The sequence below is a fragment of the Bos javanicus genome, chromosome 13 (assembly GCF_032452875.1).
Source record: "Bos javanicus breed banteng chromosome 13, ARS-OSU_banteng_1.0, whole genome shotgun sequence".
NCBI lineage: Eukaryota > Metazoa > Chordata > Mammalia > Artiodactyla > Bovidae > Bos > Bos javanicus.
In genome coordinates this window covers 69,707,031-69,729,186 of record NC_083880.1, presented here as the reverse complement: position 1 = coordinate 69,729,186, position 22,156 = coordinate 69,707,031, and the positions used below count along the sequence as shown (strand labels likewise).

The window sequence follows — 22,156 nt, the reverse complement described above, 5'->3', positions numbered from 1 at the left end:
TTAGAGGGCTCGTCTGGCAGGCAGCCTGGACTGCCCAAACAGTGGTTCCAGAGTGAGACCAACAAAAGGTCTCCTCATGCTCCAGGGATGGGTCTCCTGAATTAGGTAAACACCACCTGAATAGTCATGCTTTTATTTCTGGCTTGAAATGATAGCCTGAGGAGAGTAAATGGTACCACATGACCACTGTTAACAGAGGTGCAAGGATGGACAGCCTGGACGGGCTCTCTGCCTGCCAGTCACAGTCCAAGGATCTGAGACGTCTGTGGACACATTCTTATGTACTGTGGATGTGTGCACTCCTTCAGCAAAGCCAGGTGGCATGTGAAGCATGAACTGCAGGTTGTATGTGTCTTTTGACCCATAAGTACTACACCTGGGTACGTATCTGGAAGAAATTTCAAGAGAAGGAAAACACTCTGGGCCTGGAAACATGTATGCAGCCTCACTCTACAGCATAGTTTTTGAACTCCAGCTGTCCAGATATAGTATTTCGTGAATACAGATGAAAAAGAAGCAATCTGTAGTTTAATTAAGCCCTAGCTGAAACTCGGAGAAGGCAATGGCACCCCACTCCAGTACTCTTGCCTGGAAAATCCCATGGATGGAGGAGCCTGGTGGGCTGCAGTTCATGGGGTCGCTAAGAGTCGAACACGATTGAGCAACTTCACTTTCATGCACTGGAGAAGGAAATGGCAACCCACTCCAGTGTTCTTGCCTGGAGAATCTCAGGGATGGGGGAGCCTGGTGGGCTGCCGCCTATGGGGCTGCACAGAGTCGGACATGACTGAAGCGATTTAGCAGCAGCAGCAGCTGAAACTCATCATTTCTTCTTCAGTTATGGATGTGGGCAACTAAACATAGTATTATCAGTAATACTTATGACTTCATCACCAAGAGACAGTATGTATATTTTCATATTGTAATTGTTGCAGAAATCAAAGTATCATTTATATTCATTACTACCTTGACATTTACAATTATTAGACACACCTATTAGTAAAACCATGTCTATTACTATATCAGACTTTTGGGTAAATATATTTTAAGATGATTGGTTTACTTTGTAACCCATGTATCTACTTTGTAGTGAAATAGCTACAAATTCTCATGGTGGGTTAATATATTAGAATGGATTAGTTATGTAGGTAACATAGAAATGATCATCATCAAATGCTGAGTGCCTTGCAGCCTAAAAGCTCAGTACCAGGCAGAGTTGGAGGAAGGAGAGAGGAACAGCATCTCGTTGTTTGCATGTCAGTCTCTCCCTCTAGGGCAGCAGCTCTGGCACACAGCCAGTATTCAACAGATGTTTGACGATGAGCTATATAAAAATATGATTCATGTGGAATGTGTAAAAATAAAAATAGTTGTGCTAGGATTAGGGGAAATTAAATATCATTGTTTCATCATCCTTTCAATTTAAAACAATCTAATTTGGAAACAGTTGTATTTCTGGGCTGTGGAAAGGAATTGTGAAGACTATCTTTGTATCCATTATCCTCATGTAGAAGGACAATAATTAGCAGTATTTCAAACAGGCTACATTAAATTTAGCTTTTAAGTCAGAATACTCACTGGACAATGAATACCCAATATTGAGTGTCTCGATCAGGAGTAATTACAATCATATTTCCATATATCTTTAGTATGAACCTTTCTTCCAGAACAGACCCAAGACTGGCCACCTGCCAGCCCAGCCCAGAAAGTGGAGTGTAAATCGCCACAGCAGACATGGTTCTTTTGATTTTGCTACCCCCCACCATCCAGATCCAAAATACCTTAGACTGCAAGTTCATCATGGACTTCTCAAAGGTTTTTGGTGGAGCCCTCTGATGGTTACAAAGAATTGCAACAGCTCGGTTGGCACGGTTATAAGACAGTATCTTTGCTGGGATGTTCTCGTCAGCTGGAAAGAAAAATGGTGATGAAGAGTCAGTTTGTGTAACAAGAGAGAACACACAACGCGCCTTCCCCAGCGCTCCATCCTCAGGGTTTACTGGGCCTCATCTCATTCAGATGATCAATTCAGGTTCCCCCAAGGCACAAGGTCAAAATCTGAAAGTCAACACCATCACCTGCTTTCCCCAGTGCTCACCTCCCCCATCTGACCACCCAAAACAGCTTGGAACTGGGACAAATAGCCTAGAGAGGAGGGTAAAATGAAGGGTCCGTAAGTTTTACACTTTAAAACCACAAGGTACTGCATCTTCCAGAAAGGAAAATATAAAGTGTCACCTGAGAAATGTTTTCACTTGTGTCATGTAGCATTCTTTACCACACCCTAAAATACTGACCCTCAACACACCCACATTTGACTTTTGAACACCATTTTCTAATACCATTTGACATATTTCTAGAGGACAATGCAAATTCATTAGAATTAGACTCCAGAGGAAAAAAGTTTGTGGATCTTGGTGATACTTTCAGCAGCCAGTTTTTAGGAGATTATTATCTACTCTCAAAGGGTGACAAAAAGAAACCTCAGGGAAAAGATCTGCTCCTATGCTGTTTTAGTAACCATGACAACCTTACTCTCTCCAATTTAATAGAACATCATAATACTTCATTCGGTGAGCTCTTAAATAACATAGATACAATACACAAAATACAGGCACTTTCAGAGCAGATAGAAAGCCCCTGTCAGCATTCCTTAAAGCTTATCTAGAAGAACAGGAATGGGGGAGACAGAACTGATCTGTTTAGCCATCTAAATAAGCCTTAGCCCTCTATTTGAGGTGTGGAGGGGAAAAGTCTCCAGTCACAATGTTAAGAAGGAAAAGTGGAACAGATCTAGGACTCAGCCGACTAAGGATAGTGGACATCAGCAGTAAGGCTGTGGTCTCTGTCTGGCCAGGCAGTACTTACGAGCTGTGAGTTCCTTTAGCTGCTGCTGTAGCGTGATGGAGGCGTTGTATGTACGGAACACCTTGGCTGTCAAGCCCTCCATGAGATCCTGAAGATGTTTATTTAGAATACCAGTCTGGAGGAGACAAAGCAACAAAAAGGATGGGATTTAGGTAAAAGCCATACCATCTAGGCTCTCCTGGCAAGCTCTAGGACATTATGCAATTACAAGTTAATTGTCCTGCCAGTGGGATAGGAAAAGGGAGAAGAATTCCAGAATACAGAGATGCATGTACCTCCCTAAGAAGCACTTTGATCTTAAGCAGACCAGTAAAGCATATGTATCCTTCCCTATTAAGATCTTCCCCAGTAAGATTTCAGGGACAGGTGTTGGGTCTCTAGCAGTGGTGACTGAGCTTCCAGCCAAGGCTATGCAGAAGCCAGACGAGGACAGAAGGCAGGGTTCATCCACCCCATCTCAGGGCTTTGGCCATGGATCTGTGTGTGCCTGAGGAAGGGAGGGCATGCAGGGTGCCCCGGGATAGGCTAAGGGCAAAGCCCCAGCCACTCCCAGGCAACCCTCTCCTTCAGGGGCTTGAGAGCCTCTGGCTGGGCCCCTCTTCAACCCAGTGGGCTTTGTCCACTCACATTGAGTCTATCAAAAAGATCATCCTCAGGCTGTTTGTTTTCCATAAATAGTTGTAAGTTCTTAAAAACCTAAAAGAAATAAGCAGAGCCTAATTATTATCTTTGCTTTGAAAATAATTACAACATAAAGCTTGCAAAAAAAGAAAAACCCCACAAAGCAAAAAACAACAACAAAACCAAATCCATATCCTTTACCGAAATCCACCTACCATTAGTATTTTACCTCATTTCCTATTTGTGCAGTGTACATGTACACTCATTTCGTTTCTACATCTATATGTGTATATGCACAATTATTTGTTCAGAGCCATTTCTGGGTACTTACACAATTATGCCCTTTACCCTTGAGTATTTCAGTGTACTTCCTAAGAACAGAGATATTTTCTTATATACACACAGAACTCCTCAGCTTTGTCAACTAGACAGACACATTTTTATCTAATCTTGTTCATATTCCTATTTTGCCAGTTGACCCACTGATGTTCCTCACCTCCCCAGGGTGGAATCCAACCTAAACTCAGGTATTACATTAATTGTCAGATCTCTTTAGCTTCATTTAATCTGGAACATTTCTGCAGCCAGCAAAACCCAGTTACTGATGAAATATCAGACTGCTGAAGGGCTGGACTGCCAGGGTACTGCACTCTGTAGGGTTAAGCACAGTCCTTCTGGGGGCCATGGCACTGCAGCACCCGATTCAGCTCTGGGCTGAGAGATCCAGAGACTCAAGGGCTACCTTTTTGCTGAATCAGGAGCTGGGGGAAAGTTGAGCAAAGCTACAAGTGACAAATTTGCAACACAACCAAGGGATACTAAAGAGTGCTTATATCATTAAAACAACACAATGGGATAATGTGCAAGTTGAGGTGAGGACCAACTCTTTACAGCATGCTCAGTAGCACAGGTGAGGGGTAAAGGGCAGGGGCTAAAAGGAGGCATACAGGACACCAAAGAGTACCTCTTCACTCTTTCAAGTCATTTTTCCTAGTGTTCAGCAGAACACAGAGCACAGGAAAAGCACTAAACAAGTAATAAGCAGAAGCAGGCCAGGGAGCTCAGGCCACATTAACTTACTCGTTTCTCAACAGGGACTTTGTTATAGTATCTGATTGAGTCCTTTCCCAGGAAGTCAAACTCCACCACATATTCCTGACCATCCAACTCTGGGTGCAGATTGATGTGCTCCACACGAAGCGAGCAGCAACCTACAGTGTCCGCTGTTTCTCCTTCCTCCTTCTCATTGCCTGCTCGCAGAGCAAGCTGTCCAGGGAGGAGATTGCGGGAGGGTCGGGGTGCGGGGAGAAGATAAGCACAAATGAAGAACTTCAATATCATACACTGTCTAGGAAACCCAAATCAGAAGCATCCCAAGTCTCTATGGGGCCAGGGCATTAGTCTGCAAGGTTCAGGAATTCTGGATCTGCACTGTTGCTTCTTCCCTTATCAAATACAGTGTGGAGAGCAAATCAAGGGCTATTAACCTTCCCCCAAAAACATCTCTCTACTCTGTCCTCTCAAATGGGGATGGAGGAAAGAAGATATTTAAAACTGTGGGCAATCAGACTCAAAAAGCTAGTCTCTGAATTTTTCTTAACTTTTAATTCAGAACTTGTGTTAAACCATGCTAAAACCAAGGGAAAACACGAAACCTTTTTTTCCTGAAAGAGTGTGAGAAACTGATCTCGAAAGCACTGTCTTCCAAACTGTAACTGTGATACATTGGCGATCATTTAATTTTCATAAATTTGTGTGTCATCCTTACATAGGGGCCACGCTAATCTTCTCTGTGTCATTCCAATTTTACTCTGTGTGCTCCCAAAGCAAGCACTATTTAACCAGTTTTAAGGATTATAACCATCCTTTTTAAAAATAAGACACTGAGGAAAACCTATCAGAATTTGCTGCTTACACAGAAAGACTGAGCATTGTTTTGTGTGACATTTGTTTCACTTATACACAAACACAAATATACTTTATATGTTGGGTTGTGATATAAAATATTTTGGAGGGTGGCACATGGTCAACGAGTTTGAAAATGTCAGTCTTTCTGGCACATTCAGACTCATGAATGTCCTTCTATTAGACAGACTAGAGACAGCAGCAGACCGACAGCAGCAGTCGGTCTGACACTGAACACCTGTCTCTCCACGTCTACCTTCCTTACTAGGCTAGAGACTGGGTGAGCAGGACGACAGATCACTGGCCTGTCACTGCCTCACCAGCAGTACTTAAAACACAGGGCCTGGAGGAATACTTGCTTCCTCCATCTTCATCAAGATGAACATGGTAGGCAGTGTGACAGGAAGATGCCCTCACCTTATCGATGAAGTACAGGGCTACAGCTCTCTGCCGGACTTTCATCTCTTTGGACTTCCAGTCTTCCCGATACTGGTTCCGGATCTTATCCACACACTTCTTCAGCCTCCGAGCAGTCTCATATTTCTGCCAGTCTTTCTCACCCTGCAAAGACACAGACCCAAGGGGGGATTGCTTAAGGATAGTGGAATAAAGACAGACACTGAACATCCAACTTCAGAGCTCTGAACCAAAGAGAAGGAACTTGAGCTTCAGTGAAGCAATGCATTTACCCAGTGACAAAGTACGCTGTCCCATTCCCTGACAGGCACAACTGGTTCCTGTCTGATTGCTAAAAAAGCCTCTTTCATTTTGTGAAATGTTTTATGTTCTTAAGAAGGCCCACATGATATGTCCCCCAAATTAACTTCTGTCAATACAAAGGGTATATATAAACATCCCTAACCCCACATCAGCATCACAGTCTTGCTGCTGAATCTGTGACCCAAGAGCAGTTTTCTGCTAGGACTGAACTTCATTAAATTCAAGACAATCCTTCACAGTTTGATGGAACTGTCAAGGAAGCAGAACCAAAGATTACAGCTTATAATTACTAAGGAACACAATGACTTCCAGGAACAGCTACAATTATTGACCATTTTCTAACTTCTGCATTTAAAAGTATTCTTGATGAGACTGAGGGAAACTGTTATTGTGAAGACGGTTTTTTTAACATTAGAGCTTTTGGTGGCAGGTTTGAAAATTGATTCTAAAGCCAATGTAAGGTTTTTAAAAGCGTGTGAAAAGACAATCTAATCAACAGCGAGGGAAGATTTCTGTGACCTCGTTAAATGGAAAAAGTCACAAGCAAGGACTGATGATAATAGCAAGTGAGAAAGGAAAGGGGAAAAAAAAGAAAAGAAAATTGGAGAAATCCAAAACGGCCAGGGATTATTACAAGGCCAGAAAAAGACTGTATGACATGGACACAGGGATAGAATTTAAGAACTCAAGAATCTCTGCTCTTAATTCCCCCAGCCCACAACCGAGGAGAGCTACAGTGATTTCTACCTATGACACAGACATGTGGTCTCTGAGGCCTAAGAACTGTGGTCAAGGCATCTGGCCGCCTGAGCATGCAGAAATGTGGGACACACGAAGCAAGAAATGTCTGCTACTTCTAGTTCCAAACATTCACAAATGAAAGCTAACCCAGCTACACTAATGAGTCATCAGCACTCTCCCCCAACTGTGTGTGGTATAGTGCTGTGTGCTTGTTTGGCTACAAAACAAGCGATTCCTTAACTACCTGTTGATGTGGGTGGGTGATTGAATGATTGAGTGATACAGGAGAAATTTGGAGAAGGCAATGGCAACCCACTCCAGTACTCTTGCCTGGAGAATCCCATGGATGGAGGAGCATGGTAGGCTGCAGTCCATGGGGTCGCTAAGAGTCGGACACGACTGAGCGACTTCACTTTCATTTTTCACTTTCATGCATTGGAGAAGGAAATGGCAACCCACTCTAGTATTCTTGCCTGGAGAATCCCAGGGACAGAGGAGCCTGTTGGGTACCATCTATGGGGTCATGGAGTCGGACACGACTGACGTGATTTAGCAGCAGCAGCAGCATCCAAGTTCTATATGCTAACAATGGGAAGCTGAAAATTTCTCTCTGGTTCTTCTAAGTGTATTTTGACACTGAAGAGGGCAACTAAGAAAAAGGTGTGACAGAAGCTTTCCTCTTGTAAGTAATAAATCTCAAGACAGTAATGAATCTCCCTCACAACCCTTCTTACACACACGAAAGGCTCATCTGCAACAGCACAGTCTCCAGTTGAGAAGCAGGCTCTTTCCCATCATCCTGATGCACACAGGCCTACCAAAACCTGAGTCTGTGTCTTCATTTGCCCATTCCTTAATCACACCACTGAAGCAAAGTTTACAAACCTAACAAGTCAGTCATTCACAGGCCATAACCACCAGACCAACTTTTCTTCACAGGCTGGCTAGGCTCCTAGGACAGGGATCCAGGATTCTCTCAAATAAGGACACAGAGATGGGAATGACGGGAGAAGCCACCCGACTGAGCTAAACTGAACTGAACTAAGTCTAACAGGACAGGGCTGGCTTCTAGGAAGTATGCTTATCCCCGCAGTGTTCAGCTTCCCTGAATAGAATTCGGAGAGTGAATGGCAATCTGAACCCCAAACACACGTAATTTAAACAAAAGACAATAAACTGGCCCTAGGTATTTATACCATGTTTAAAAATAAAATCTAACCAGCTTTCCGTACAATGTCCATTCTTAAATATGTTGGTCTTATTGATTTACAGAGTTCTTTATAGATTCACATCCTTTTGAGATATAGGTAGTATTTTTTCTTGTAATACTTCCTTTCAATCTTTCACTCTAAATCTTCTAAAAAGAGTTTATGTTACACATTTTTAAGTATACAGTTAGATCAGTTTTGACAATCCATAATACATGTAACCCACACCCTATCAAGTTAAGAGAATATTTCTGTCAATCCAGAAAAGTTCCCTCATACGTATATATATGGTATATTCTATGATGACCCCTAATGTGTCTGACTACACTGTACTGTTATTCTGATGGACTCCTGGGATGTTTCCAGTTTTAGACTCACATAAATACAGCATTATGAACACTGCTGTGCAGTCTTTGTGGACATATGTTTTCATTTTATTTGCAGCAGAAATACCTAGAACTGGAAATAGCAGCTTATTGCGGCTTTACTTTGCATTCCACTTATAGTGATGGTGAGTAGTGCTTTCATGTGCTTTTATATTGGCCGTTCCTCTGTCTTCTAAAGCATCCCATTTTTGCTCTTTTATTATGAGGATGTTTATCTTTTTTATTATTGAGTGATATGAATTCTCTGTATATACGGGATACAAGCCTTTGTCAACTATACATGTTGCAAATGTTTTCTCCCTGTTACCTGTATATTTCTTAGTAGTGTCCTTTGTTGAACAAAAGTTTTTAAATGAAGTTCACTGTTTCAACTGTTTATTGTTTATTCTGTGTCCAAGAAATCTACTCCAAGGTCATGAAGATGTTCTACCATGACATCATTTAGAAGCTTTAATGGTCTAGCTTCTAGCTCTTTTACGCTTTAAAATTTAGAACTGTATACTAAAAAGTCAGGTCCAGAATGTAATTTTTTAAAATAAGCATGTCTTATTTTCTCCTTCTAATACAACTCACCAAAATCAGAGCTTCCCAAGACTATAGTTTTATAAAGGCATTTTTCTTCAATCCAGCCTGTAATCCCCAGATGGTTACATTTAAAAGGTTGTAGACACATACATCTTTGAAACCCCAGAATTATAGGTTCTAAAGAGAAAAAGCAGAGATGTATATTTGGCACTGAGAATATTTTAGTATGACTGAATGCAATGTGATAGCACCAGTGATCCTGAAGGTTGCTATACTTCATTTACAAGGAAAATTATGAATTTTATTTGTAAAGTTAAAACTGGTTTGAGGAGCCTTAATTTTACTAAGGCTGAACCTCAGGTTATAAGACCAGATAATGCTTGGCAGAGGTTGGACTTAGTGGTTGAATACCTACTATAAGCAATCCTTTTGTAGCCTCTATATCCATGGTTTATCTGGGATCAGAGAGTTTTGTTGAAAACACAGGTTCCAGAGAGCTATCATTTCCCCTGCCATTTCAGATTCTATGGGTACCAAGTACAGAGTGGAAGAAGAAAGGAATGGAAACACTTCCAAGAAGATGCCTGTTTAATGGAAATCCTGGGAGAAAAGGCAGAACAAACCAAGATGAGCACACACAGATGTGAATGAGCTCAGGACAATCTTATCAGTAGCTGGACCATGTGTTACTGTGACTCTCAAAAGTCTTGATCCTTTCAATGACCTGTGAGACTGTAAGTACTGTAACCCTGGTTATGACCACAAGTAGACCAATCCAAGTTTCCAGAAAGCGGCAAAGACAGGATACATCAGAAGGACACATTTCAGCTGTGCTTTTTACCCTTTACAAACCAAAAGTTTTCAATTATCAAAAATCCATAAGTCTCATCATACTTGAGTTAAATTCCTTGATGGAGCAGAGATGAAGTAGAAAGGTCTAGCAATATTACATGGGAGAAATTAATGAACAAAATATAGATACAAAAACAAGCAAACAATCTTAGGAGAAATCTCAGGAGGCTGAGCAGAAAGGTGTGCCCCATGATGGTAGCCTCCTATAAACTGGACCCAAAGTCTTCCATGAAGTAAAACCACCAATTACCACCCTTCACCCTCTTTGACAAAAATGTACTCTTTATAGACCTCTGGGTCAGAGCAGGTCAATGAATTCATGCTTTAATCATCACTTTCCTCCAAACACACAGCAATGGAAGTGCTTCATGCAAAAAGGGGCCTTATCGTTTTTTACGCAACCTGAAGCCAGGGGCTGTGTCAACTTGGGCTGAGCTGGGCTAGACTCCCTCTAAGACAGGAGGAGTGAGCAGAAAAGTGCAGAGCAAAGAGAAAGAAAAGGGAATGATACAGAAACAAAAACTACTTCCCAGTCAAAAGGGCCTACAAACTAATTCCAAAATATATGAGGAAATGGGTTAGAAGAACTGTCAACAAAAATAATTAGTACATGATTCACTTCAGGTAACATTTTTAAAAAACAAAGATTTTCAGGAGAGAAAAAAAAAAATCTACTAAAAAGGACTCCAAAAGTGATAAAATAAGCACATGCCTTAAATGAAATGAAATCAAGTAAATTTGAAATAAAAATAATTAGAAATCCTGAAAAAATATAATGAAGCAAATTACAGGAGGGGTAAAATTTAGATTAAATATAATCAAATAGAGAATTAGCAGAAGTAAGTCCTTGGGAACTCTCCCCAAATGAAGATCAGACCTAAACAGACAAAGAAATAAAATGCAAAGGAATGGTCTAGAAACTGAGGAAGAAATGATAGTTGAGAGTTTTCTAAAATAAATAAAGCCCTAGGATTGACAGTCTAGACTGAGTATCTTTAAAAAAATATCTGTACTTAAAAAAAAAAAAAAATATATATATATATATATACACACATATAGGAAATGAAGAGTAAAAATTTCTGTCTCTATTTATAGGTCACTTAACTGTCTATATAGAAACTCCAAAAGACATAGACACTTTTAGAATAAGAGTTCAGCAAAGTTGCTAGATAGAAGATTGATATTAAAAAATCAACAGCATTACTACTCCAGTAATAACAAACAAAAATGTAGTACAACAACAAATACTTGAAATTCAATAGCACAAGAAACTATAAGGCCTCTTAGAAAAGATTTTAAACATATGTAAAACCTCTATGGAAAAAATTAAGACACAATATTAAAGGATATATTTGAAGACATGAATTAATAGAGAGGCATGTAACAGGTTCATGGATGGGAAGATTCAATAAAGTAATCTCAATATTTACCCCCTGTTAATCTATAATTTCAGGACTTCCCTGGTGGTCCACTGGCGAAGACTGTGCTCAGAAAGCAGGGGGTCCTGGATTCGATCCTTGGTGAGGGAACGAGATCCCGCATGTTGCACCTAAGAGTTCACATGCCTCAACAAAAGACTCAGCATGCTGCAACTAAGACCCGGTGCAGCCAAATAAACAAAGTACATATTTTTTAAAAATCTATAATTTCAATGCAATCCTATAAAAAAATCTCAATAGCCTTCATTAGAACTTGACAAATTTATCTCAAAATTAATGTGAAAAAGCTGAAAGCCAAGACAATTTTGAAGAGTGAGACAAAGAAAACTTGTCCTACTCAACAGTAAGACTTCATAAAGCTACAGGAGGTCAGACAGTGTGCTACTGATGAAAAAACAGGCAGACAGGACAGGGAGCCCAGAAACAATATGACATCCATGTAGAAACGTGATGTACAAGAGAGGGGTGAACACAACTCACTTGTTCTGGGACAACTGTTATGCATTTGGAGAAAATATATTGTATCTCAACCTCAAACCATCTACAAAAATACATTCTAATGGATCATAGATCCAAACATGTTTTAAAGAGCAAAATTTTAGAAACGATAGCAGAGATATGGAAAAAACAGAAACTTGAGCACAATGTTGGGAGGATGGTGGTGAGGTAAACTGGTTCCAGTACTTCAGAGAACAATTTGGAAATATCTAATAAAGAATCTTTAAAGAAAATTTTCATCTATATACACAAGGAAAATGTGTTTATTCCAGCACTATTTATATTAGGAAATGACTGTAAACTCTAATTAAATGTTTGTTGACAAGAGAACAGATGACTTTTTATATAACAGAATACTATGTAGCAAATAAAAATGGGTAAATTATAAATATGTATCAAGATAATAAACTCTCAAAACCAAAGGGTGGTGAAATAAGTTGCAAAATGATCTCAATAAATATCCAACTTTAAATCAAACCTTGTAAAACAATACTACTTGGTATTCATGGACACATAAGATACTAAAAATACACACAAGAATGAAAACATTAAATTCATTTTAGTATTTTCCAGGGAAAGAGATAAATGTTACCTAGTGAGCTTCAGCTATGTTTATCACAATACTTTTTATGAAATGAAGCAGTTGAAAAAATACGACATGATGTTAAGGTTTGACACGGGCAGATGGAGGGCACTATATGAATGATTGTTATATCTATTTTTGTATATTGGAAATAAATCATTGAAAATAAAATCTTTACTGCTTGTATCTTTCCACTTTTATCTAAAAAGAGACTCTTATCTCCTGCTGGCAATGCACTTAAAAAAAACTATTTAACACACTGTCAAAACCTCAACCTCTGAAGATCTATTCTGAGTTGGAGATAACTGAGGACAGGCAGAAAGCTTAAGAAATCACATTTATTTCCCCCTCAACAGTACCTCTCTCCAAGCCTTTAACAATTTTTCATGACTCAGGATCACAACCCAGCTGCTGGAGCGAGCCACTCTGCACTGGATATAAGGTACCAGGCAGGGCCTACATCTATGTGACTTTCTAGGTTTACTACCGTAACAATTACTCAAAAACCTGCTTAAAGTCCTTAAAATGCATAGGAGGTGTCTGGATACTGTCTGAATGAATTGGCTGGCTCTCCTCAGATATGCAGATGATACCACCCTTATGGCAGAAAGTGAAGAGGAACTAAAGAGCCTCTTGATGAAAGTGAAAGAGGAGAGTGAAAAAGCTAGCTTAAAGCTCAACATTCAGAAAACTAAGATCATGGCATCTGGTCCCACCACTTCATGGGAAATAGATGGGGAAACAGTGGAAACAGTGTCAGACTTTATTTTTTGGGGCTCCAAAATCACTGCAGATGGTGACTGCAGTCATGAAATTAAAAGATGCTTACTCCTTGGAAGAAAAGTTATGACCAACCTAGATAGCATATTAAAAAGCAGAGACATTACTTTGCCAACAAAGGTCCGTCTGGTCAAGGCTATGGTTTTTTCAGTGGTCATGTATGGATGTGAGAGTTGGACTGTGAAGAAAGCTGAGCGCCAAAGAATTGATGCTTTTGAACTACGGTGTTGGAGAAGACTTGAGTCCCTTGGACTGCAAGGAGATCCAACCAGTCCATTCTGAAGGAGATCAGTCCTGGATGTTCTTTGGAAGGACTGATGCTAAAGCTGAAACTCCAATACTTTGGCCACCTCATGCAGAGAGTCAATTCATTGGAAAAGACTCTGATGCTGGGAGGGATTGGGGGCAGGAGGAGAAGGGGACGACAGAGGATGAGATGGCTGGATGGCATCACCGACTCGATGCACATGAGTCTGGGTGAACTCCGGGAGTTGGTGATGGACAGGGAGGTCTGGTGTGCTGCAATTCATGGGGTCGCAAGAGTCGGACACGACTGAGCGACTGAACTGAACTGAACTGCCCTTAGGGAATTCCACTCAGCTTATCTAACAAGGCTCTCAACCCCAGAGACTCCTACAATCAGTGTGAATCCCGCCTACGAGAGTGCACAGTCCTTGTGTATTTGGCATCTGTTCGTGTCTCCTGACCCCTGCTGCCATCATCCTAAGTCATTGCCACTTATTGGCTGGAGTACTGCAACAACCTCCTCTTGGTCTCCCTACTTCCTGGGTCCAATCCAGTCTCCACAGAGCAGCAGTCGGAATGATCAATTATATCACAGGTTTCTAAAACACACATCTGGCATCATTCCCCTTTAAAATCCAGTGGCTTCTTACTGGATTTAGATAATATAAAAAAAACTGAAGGAAGCGTTTTAAGATCTGGCCTGCATCCCTGTCTCCAGTCCCCTCCTCATCGTATCTCTCTTGACCATTTTATTCAAACTACAGTCCTTGAGACCACCCAATTCTTTCTTTCTTCAGGGATTTCAAAAGGCTACTTTGTTTGTCTGAAATGCCCATTCCCCTATCCTTTCCATGGATAAATCCTGGAAAAAAGTGCCTGATTCTTTGCGACCCCATGGATAGTAACCTGCATCAAGCTCCTCTGTCCGTGGGATTTTCAAGGCAAGAGTACTGGAGTGGGTTGCCATTTCCTTCTCCAGGGAATTTTCCCAACCCAGGGATCGAACCCAGGTCTCTCACATTGTAGACAGACAATTTACTGTCTGAGCCACCATGGAAGTCCATGGATAAATCCTACTCACTCTGTAAGTCTCATTTTAAACGTTACTTCCTCAAAAAGGCATTTCCTAGGCCCTGGAAGCCAGATCAGGTGCTCTGGTATACTCTCAAATGGCACCCTGTGTCCCCTGCAGCACTGACAACAGTTTACATTCACTAATGTGATGGTCCGTTATGCCTGCATAGCGGATCAAGACACTCCTCTGTTCCAAGCCAATGGTTCTCCATCAAATACAGAACATGGTCTAGTCACTTTAGTGTGGCATTTAAGGTTGGCCACAATCTGGCCTCTCGGAGACTAAATTTATCTGTAAAATGGTGGCACGAGTACATGTCTGGTATGGTTATTAAAAGAATCAAATGTCAACTTACATGAAAATACTAACAGTGATCCAGTATCCTTCATTTTGATAATTTTTTTTTTACTGTGTGAATAATATAAAATTCACACCAACAGTAGCGACGTTTAGCATATTTACAATGTTACCTGACCTCACTTGATAATTCCTTTTGTTACTCCTTCTCATATCCCTCCTCTCTGTCCATATGACACACTGCTCTTTGAAATACCTCTCTTTTGAGACCTAACTGCAACCAAATTTCCTTTAAAAAGTTGTTCTTATTCTCTAACTGCTGGGAATAACTGCTCCCTTTATCTAAAGCATTTAACATTTATCTTTCTAATACAACTGAATTCTTACCCAATTTGCCCAGCAGGCAGTAAGTTCAGGGCTAAACCACTTTTCATCTACCTTGGTCACCCTATAGCTCTGTGGTATTTCAGAACAGGAATATAACATGTTTCTTAAAGTGATTTTGACTTTTACTTGCTATGGGGGTTCTCTTTCTGAGTCTATGCTCACTTTAAGAACAGTTGTCATTTTCCAATTATACTAAGAACATATACACAGGGGCATTTTTCATTAGGACACAGGACTATAAGCTATAAAATGTGCAGTCTGGTCTTGAAAAGACATATGGCCTTTTGAGCTGCAGCTTTCAAATCTTAACAAGTGTTTAATAAACTATAAACCAAGATTAAGAGGGGCTTTACTCTCAGTGCCCTGCATGTAAACAGTCAGTCTATGCTGCTGCTAAGTCGCTTCTGTCGTGTCCGACTCTGTGCGGCCCCAGAGACGGCAGCCCACCAGGCTCTGCCGTCCCTGGGATTCTCCAGGCAAGAACACTGGAGTGGGTTGCCATTTCCTTCTCCAATGCATGAAAGTGAAAAGTGAAAGTGAAGTCGCTCAGTCGTGTCTGACTCTTAGCGACCCCATGGACTACAGCCCACCAGACTTCTCCAACCATGGGATTTTCCAGGCAAGAGTTCTGGAGTCGGGTGCCATTGCCTTCTCCGTGTCAGTCTATACAGAACTAATTCTCTGGTGTTTTTTTTTTTTTTTTTTTTTGTGGAACTCGTCTTAAGTTGACATTCGTATTTCCACAGTATATCTGAAGGACTCATTTTATGCCTAGCAGGCTAATAAGAACTAATAGTCCTTCCAAGAGTTTTCTCTTTTCAATAACAGTATCAATAAACAGTACCACATGTGTACACAACAGCTTAAGATATGCTTTCCCAAACACTACCCTATTAAGTCCTGGTGGAATCTACTCAGATGAAGCCTTAGGAAGACAAAGTATGTAAGATTCTAGATTTTACAGCTCTTTCTGGATTCAGAGTAATTATATTCCTTTCTTCAGAGCCCAGAAAGGTGAGGAAGAGAACTAGCTGTAGAAACCAATATACACTTACCACATTTTTCATCAGTCTGACCAGTAAGCAATGTAAAAGCAAGGACTATGTGTCTGTCTTGTTTACCAATGTCATTCCTAGCACCATGCCTACACTTTGCCAGGCTCATACAGGGATTTCAATTAGTATCTGCAAATTAATAAATAAGATTATAATGTGATGTAGAAAATGGAAACATCTTAGGGAGGTCACCAGATAATGCTAACTATGAAAAGTACCCTTTTTTTGTGGGTGGGGATGGTTTTCAATTTGTCAAAGTGATTCTAGAGGCTGAGGACATTAGATTTCAAACAAAATGACAAGAGATTTTCAGCCCCACTAACTGGTGCAGCTCTTGGTTACCACTTACCTTGATTCGTGAGCTGGGGTTCAGCATGATGTATTTAATAGAACCTTGGATGTTCTCTGTCCAGGAGACTAGCCAAGTAACCTTGTTATCGTGTCGGACTTCTTTCCACTTATGACCTGGAGGAGGAGAAGGAACCTTGGCATCTCTGTGGAAATAAAGCAGTAGAGCAGTGAGGTGGGAAGTAGTGACCAATTTCACTTTTCATCACTGGAAGTGGATGAATCTCTGAGCGCATATTCCAAGCTTCCTCCTCACCAGTCAATACATGATAAGCACCTGAAGATCTATACATAGAAATACCATGCTGCTCCCAAACAGTCTTGTGTAATGTGGGGAGAAAATCCAAACTACTGAGAACAAAGGAAGCCACCCACTTCATTTCTGGCCAAAGGACGAACTGTGCTCACTTGCTACAGTTGATGATTATATCCTCAGGCATGATTCGTCTCTTCAGCATGCCCATCTTGGGGTGGTTGCCGCGGCCACGGAAAAGCCCAGGAGGTTCTATCTTGAAGTTGGCGATCCTCTCTCTGTGGTTGTCCATAACACAAAAGCCATATTCTTTCAGTAATTTTTCATTCTCCTCTTTGATTTTCTGGAAGACAGACAAAAAGTACTCAAAGGGGATTCAATCACTAAGAAACAAATTCAGATAAAGGAAAACCTATGAAATTCTTCTTTTCTTTTTCACTGCATGGTTTGTGGGATCTTATCGTTCCCTGACTAGGGATCGAACCCAGGCACCCTGCAGTAGAAGCTCAGAGTCCTAACCACTGGACCACCAAGGAATTTCTGGAAAACCAGAGTTTTTTAAAAGCTTAAATATAATAAAATCCCCATATGAACAGTATTTCACACGGGGTTTCCAGCACAAAGAAACCTGCTATTGATTCTTTACTAGTACATGGGTACATATGTTTCACACTGCGATCCTTTCTCCAAAAAACAGAAAGATTTGGAGCCTCCTCACTCTGTGCTAGCCCTTCCCTCATGTTGATGCCACACTCGGCAATTAGATTTAAACTGAGTCCTGCTGCCTTGTGCACAGATAAAGATTCACAACTCGCTGGTGACAGGTATCCTTGGCAGGACTCTGACATGGTGATACTTATAAAACCTCCTGACATGGATTTTAGTTTGAAAAACACCCCTGAAGTGAAAAACAAAATAAATTTCACTAATTTGGAATACTGAGATGACTAAACTGAGACTGAAAAGCATGATGCAGGTATCATTCTTACCATCTCTGGCGTAACTTAATTTTTTAAACTAAAGGTCAAATAGGTACTCTCAAACAGAAAGTTATACAGAGACAATGGCCTAAATTATATAAACATGCAAGCCTAAACTACTGAAATTTAAGACTTCGAGGTGCCAAGAATTCCTTAAAATACTTAACTTCCAGGTATATAAAATACTTAACTTCCAGACCTCTGCTAACCTGTTTTTTTGACCCCAGCCTTGAGCCAAAAAAGTCAAACTCCAGCCTTGAGCCTCTATATTGGGGAATGGCAAGCTTTTTCTAGATAGAAAATGTTTTAGGCTTGAGGGCCATACGGTCTCTGTTGTAATTACTCAACTTTGCCACTGCTGAAAGCGACCATAGATAATAGGTAAACAAGTTAGATGTGGCATGTTTCAATAAAACTTTTGTACAAAAACGAGCAGCCTATATATAGTCTGCCTACCAATATTCTAGAGGAAAGTGACATCCTAGAAAGTGACATCCATTTTCAGATACTAGAAAGATCCTTCAGAAATGAGGCTGGCCACAGCTAGAAGATGAAGTTGGATGAGTGTGGCTAAAAACAGATCAAAGAAAGAGAATGTGTGTGTGTGTGTACACATATGGCCAATATGATTTTATCTGTCTTAAGTCCCTAACATCTAGGAGCCACTGTAGGTCAGACGTACTCTTTCTTAAACACTGTATTACTGGAGGCTACTGGCTGGTTTTTAGGTTAACAGAACACCAGCTTACCTTGAGCCATTTAAACATAATGCCTATTCACAATTTTTAGTCTACGTGAAACCCTTAAGAAAATTGAGACTTCACTAGGCCAAGAATCTTAAATCTTTAGCGCAGAAATCATTAAAGTCAAAACTGTTTTTTAAGAACCAAGAAGAAAATTAAACTAATCACTATTTCAAAATTCTCCAGAGGTTTAAGAAATTCTGCAGTACCAGTTTCTCTTCCTTGCTCATCTGTTTCCGAGCTTCTGTCTGGGCTTTGAAATACTGGCTCATCTGGGTAAAATCACATTTGCTGAGGTTGGTGATAATATTCTTCTCTTCATTGGTCATTTCCTAGTTAAAAAGGGAGACAGAAAAAGACAGTAAATAAAATAAATAAGCCCTCAAGTTTCTCCACAATTACAGCAAAGTATCATGTTCTCAGTCCAAGAGTATCTAATGAGACAGTCAATCTAAATTTGAGAATTTGGGGGGAAAAAAGAAACAATTTTATTTCCTTGTTCTATAATAAAATATGCATGTGGTAGAAAAATATTTAGGATAACAACATTGAAAAGGGTAACTCTCATGTCATTTCTTAGATTAGCACATTGCCACAATCTCCTAAGCATAAATACCAAGGCAGGAGAAACACAAATATATACATCATTTAGTGATGAAAGAAACATTTCGATGCTCCTTCTCTCTTAGAAACATCCTTGCTCTATTCACTTATTAAATCTTATTTTTACAGCTATTCAGAAAGTGAACCTCAGCTCAGCCTCTGTTCACATTCTCCAAATTAAGAATAAAGAAACTGTTTAAAATCACCTAGGAAATGGCAACCCACTCCAGTATTCTTGCCTGGAGAATCCCAGGGACAGAGGAGCCTAGTGGGCAGCCGTCTATGGGGTCGCACAGAGTCGGACATGACTGAAGTGACTTAGCAGCAGCAGCAGGCAGACAAAGGATATGTGGTGTTAAGAGCAGAAAGTACCTAAAGCCGAAGAGCATGAATCAAAAGGGAACAGGACAATGCTAAACCATATCTCTTTGCAATAGCAGACAGAGGGCAGTCCCAAGAGACAAACTTTCCTTTGCTCAACTGGAGCTGAGGTTTCTGTTTGACCTAATCTGATCAAACTTTCCCAGCTACAGCCATAGGAGAGCCAAGAGGAAAAGAAACACAGTTATTCTTATTGGATAGAAAACCTATATAACACAGTAAATGAACAGGGGGGAGAAAAAACCCCAACTTTCAATACAATAAAATTCATGAAACTCAAATTGTACATCAGGGAATTCTTTTGGTAAAATTATCATGTATTTCTTAGTAGAGATCAGTGTTTTTGTTAAGGGGCTAGGATATTAACACATGGGCTACAATACCTTTCTCCAGTCTTTAAAGAAATTTTTCCTAAATATTTCCTTAGTAGTATATTCATGGTCGAGCATTTTTGCAAAGAACGTAGCTACTTCTTCCGCTTTGGGGCTCAGCTTCATGACTTTACCTAGAGACAAAAGTGGTTCCAAAAAATGAGGTGCTGTGTTCATGTTCTGAGGTTAAACACTGAGGTTCTGGAGACATCTTCTTTCATAATGGTTTATTTACCTTCTGAAGGTATATATATAAAGGTCTGGTGACGCATGGTAACAATAACAACAAAAACAGTATTATCGATTAACATCTACTTGTATGAATTTTCCTTCTCTTTAGCAGATATTTACCTGGGTCATTCTCTGGAGACTATGCCAGTAAATTGTTCCCAGGAGCCTGCTCAGGACAGGGATGACCTGGGGGAGGCCCAGTCACTCTTCCTTTTCCTTTCAGCAAGCAGGGTCCTTTACACCTCTTCAATGGTTTTTAAAAATCAAATCCTCAGAGGGACTCCTGCCACTGCTAAGCTAAACAGCTTCTGTTCAAGAAGGGGAGGAAGGGATAGGACAGGGAGTGGAAGAAAGGAATTGTGGGGAAAAGAAATAGGCATCTTTCTTCTTCAAAGTTAGGTGGGTGGAATATGAATTAAAAAAATATATATATTCATAGCAGGCAAGCCCAGATATCCCATATGAAAAAATCTAAGTAAGACCTTCCTCTAGAACTTTGCTTCTCAATGTATGATCATGGACCAGCAGTACTGACATCACATGAGTTTGGCAGAAATGCAGAATCTCAGGCCCCACCCCAGACAGACTGAACCAAGAACATACATTCTAATGAGACCCCCAGGTGGCTAGTGTACACACCAGAGTTTGAAATGCCCTGGAACACAGGCATTATTATAAAGTTGCCTCTTTCAGAGAAACAGGACTCATCCAGAACACAGGGATGACCGGGGTTCTTGGCATTATACACATTTTTCCACTGCCTTACCTGTTACATAGGTACTAGTAATTCACCAAGGATTTTCACATTTATTACAGAAAACTAAAACTTAACCCAAATTCCATTTATTTCAAAACTCAGAAGACATCTCATCTCATGATAGTTAAGACAGTTTCATCCCTGACTGCAAGGATGGTACAGGGAACTGCAGCTCTAAACTGAAACTTTCAGGGTAGACAGAAAGAACCTGCTTGAAACCTATAACTTTAAAAGGCCAACAGGTGGCGCCACTTCCCCTCTAAACCTTCTAGCTCTTTCCAAAGATGACACAGCTTGGGAAGGACAGGCTGGCTTTTCAAGAGGTTCCTGCACTTCAGAATTCACTCAAATCTGAACCAGTGTTGCCAGTTAAGATGTAACATGCTTCTGATAAAAAGGAAACCAGTAAGTCACTAAGAATAACAAATGAAATAAAAGGCAAGAAAGAATGTAAGCTATTCTTGCATACATTTGGTATACTCTGGGAAATTCTGCTGAATTCTGTCCCAATAGAGAAAGAAATTTTGACACCTCCTGTTTTAGATGAGCTGCCAAAAGATGAAATGACAGCTCCCAGCAGTAGAAGGGTAGGAGGATGACTTAGAGGTTCCTGGCAAGAGTAGTGCTTTGTAGGAAAGGCTGAGCTCCAGGAATAAGAAACTGCTGAGTCAGAGCTGAAAACTGCAGGTTCTCAGAGGTCATTCATCGCTTTGGCCAGCCCGTGCCCCTCCTCCCTGGCAGGCACTAAAGGAGTCTGAGAATTCTCTTCCCTAGAGAGTAGGCAGGACTGATGGGATCAACTTGGTAGTAAGTCAAATACAACTGTTTGACTTACTGCAGTGTGGGAGTTTACCTAATCAAAGGGAAGAAATTCAAAGACCAAATGAGAAAATGTGAGAGCCCTGGAGCTGGAGGTCCGATAGGGCAAGAATGTAGAAGGGACCAGGGTGACCTGTGATGATTGGTTCAAGCCTTGGCTTCCCATCTCTGAAAGTAAGGGAAACCCAAAGGCTAAAGAAAGGAACCCAGCTTTCCTTCAAATCACTTTGGACCTCAAAGTTAGGCTTCACCAATTGAATCTCCTCAAGTTCAACTCTAAAGGTAAACCTATACTAGGGCTATAGAATATCTGCACTTTTATGATTAGCTAAGGCTCTTTCTCATCACTGGAGTTTTGGCTTTGAGTCACACTGCAGAGTCTCCAGAATGACCACTATGAGGGCTAATGGTAGAATTCTGTCCCATGCTCTCCAGTCAACACAGGTCAGAATGAGGCTATAAAATCCTGCAAGATCACACATTC

At 40.6% G+C, this 22,156-nt stretch overlaps 1 protein-coding gene, 1 long non-coding RNA gene and 1 other non-coding gene across 3 annotated transcripts in view; 1 reads left to right on the top strand and 2 right to left on the bottom strand.

Annotated features, from left to right (window-relative positions):
- Window positions 1–22,156, bottom strand: part of TOP1 (DNA topoisomerase I) — a 95,312-nt gene that overhangs the window by 3,856 nt on the left and 69,300 nt on the right. Inside the window, exons 10-18 of the mRNA XM_061437605.1 lie at window positions 19,878–19,999; window positions 18,720–18,842; window positions 16,943–17,130; window positions 16,536–16,680; window positions 5,812–5,955; window positions 4,570–4,755; window positions 3,496–3,564; window positions 2,869–2,983; window positions 1,782–1,909 (exon numbers count right to left, since the gene is read on the bottom strand). Coding sequence (XP_061293589.1) covers window positions 1,782–1,909; window positions 2,869–2,983; window positions 3,496–3,564; window positions 4,570–4,755; window positions 5,812–5,955; window positions 16,536–16,680; window positions 16,943–17,130; window positions 18,720–18,842; window positions 19,878–19,999 — 1,220 coding nt within the window. The remainder of the gene's footprint in view (window positions 1–1,781; window positions 1,910–2,868; window positions 2,984–3,495; window positions 3,565–4,569; window positions 4,756–5,811; window positions 5,956–16,535; window positions 16,681–16,942; window positions 17,131–18,719; window positions 18,843–19,877; window positions 20,000–22,156) is intronic.
- On the bottom strand, window positions 5,217–5,323 carry LOC133259972 (U6 spliceosomal RNA). Its single transcript, XR_009740636.1, has one exon. It is a non-coding gene; the product is annotated as a U6 spliceosomal RNA (small nuclear RNA).
- On the top strand, window positions 8,432–12,517 carry LOC133259731 (uncharacterized). The gene is made up of 3 exons (XR_009740495.1): window positions 8,432–8,574; window positions 9,496–9,708; window positions 11,280–12,517. It is a non-coding gene; the product is annotated as an uncharacterized LOC133259731 (long non-coding RNA).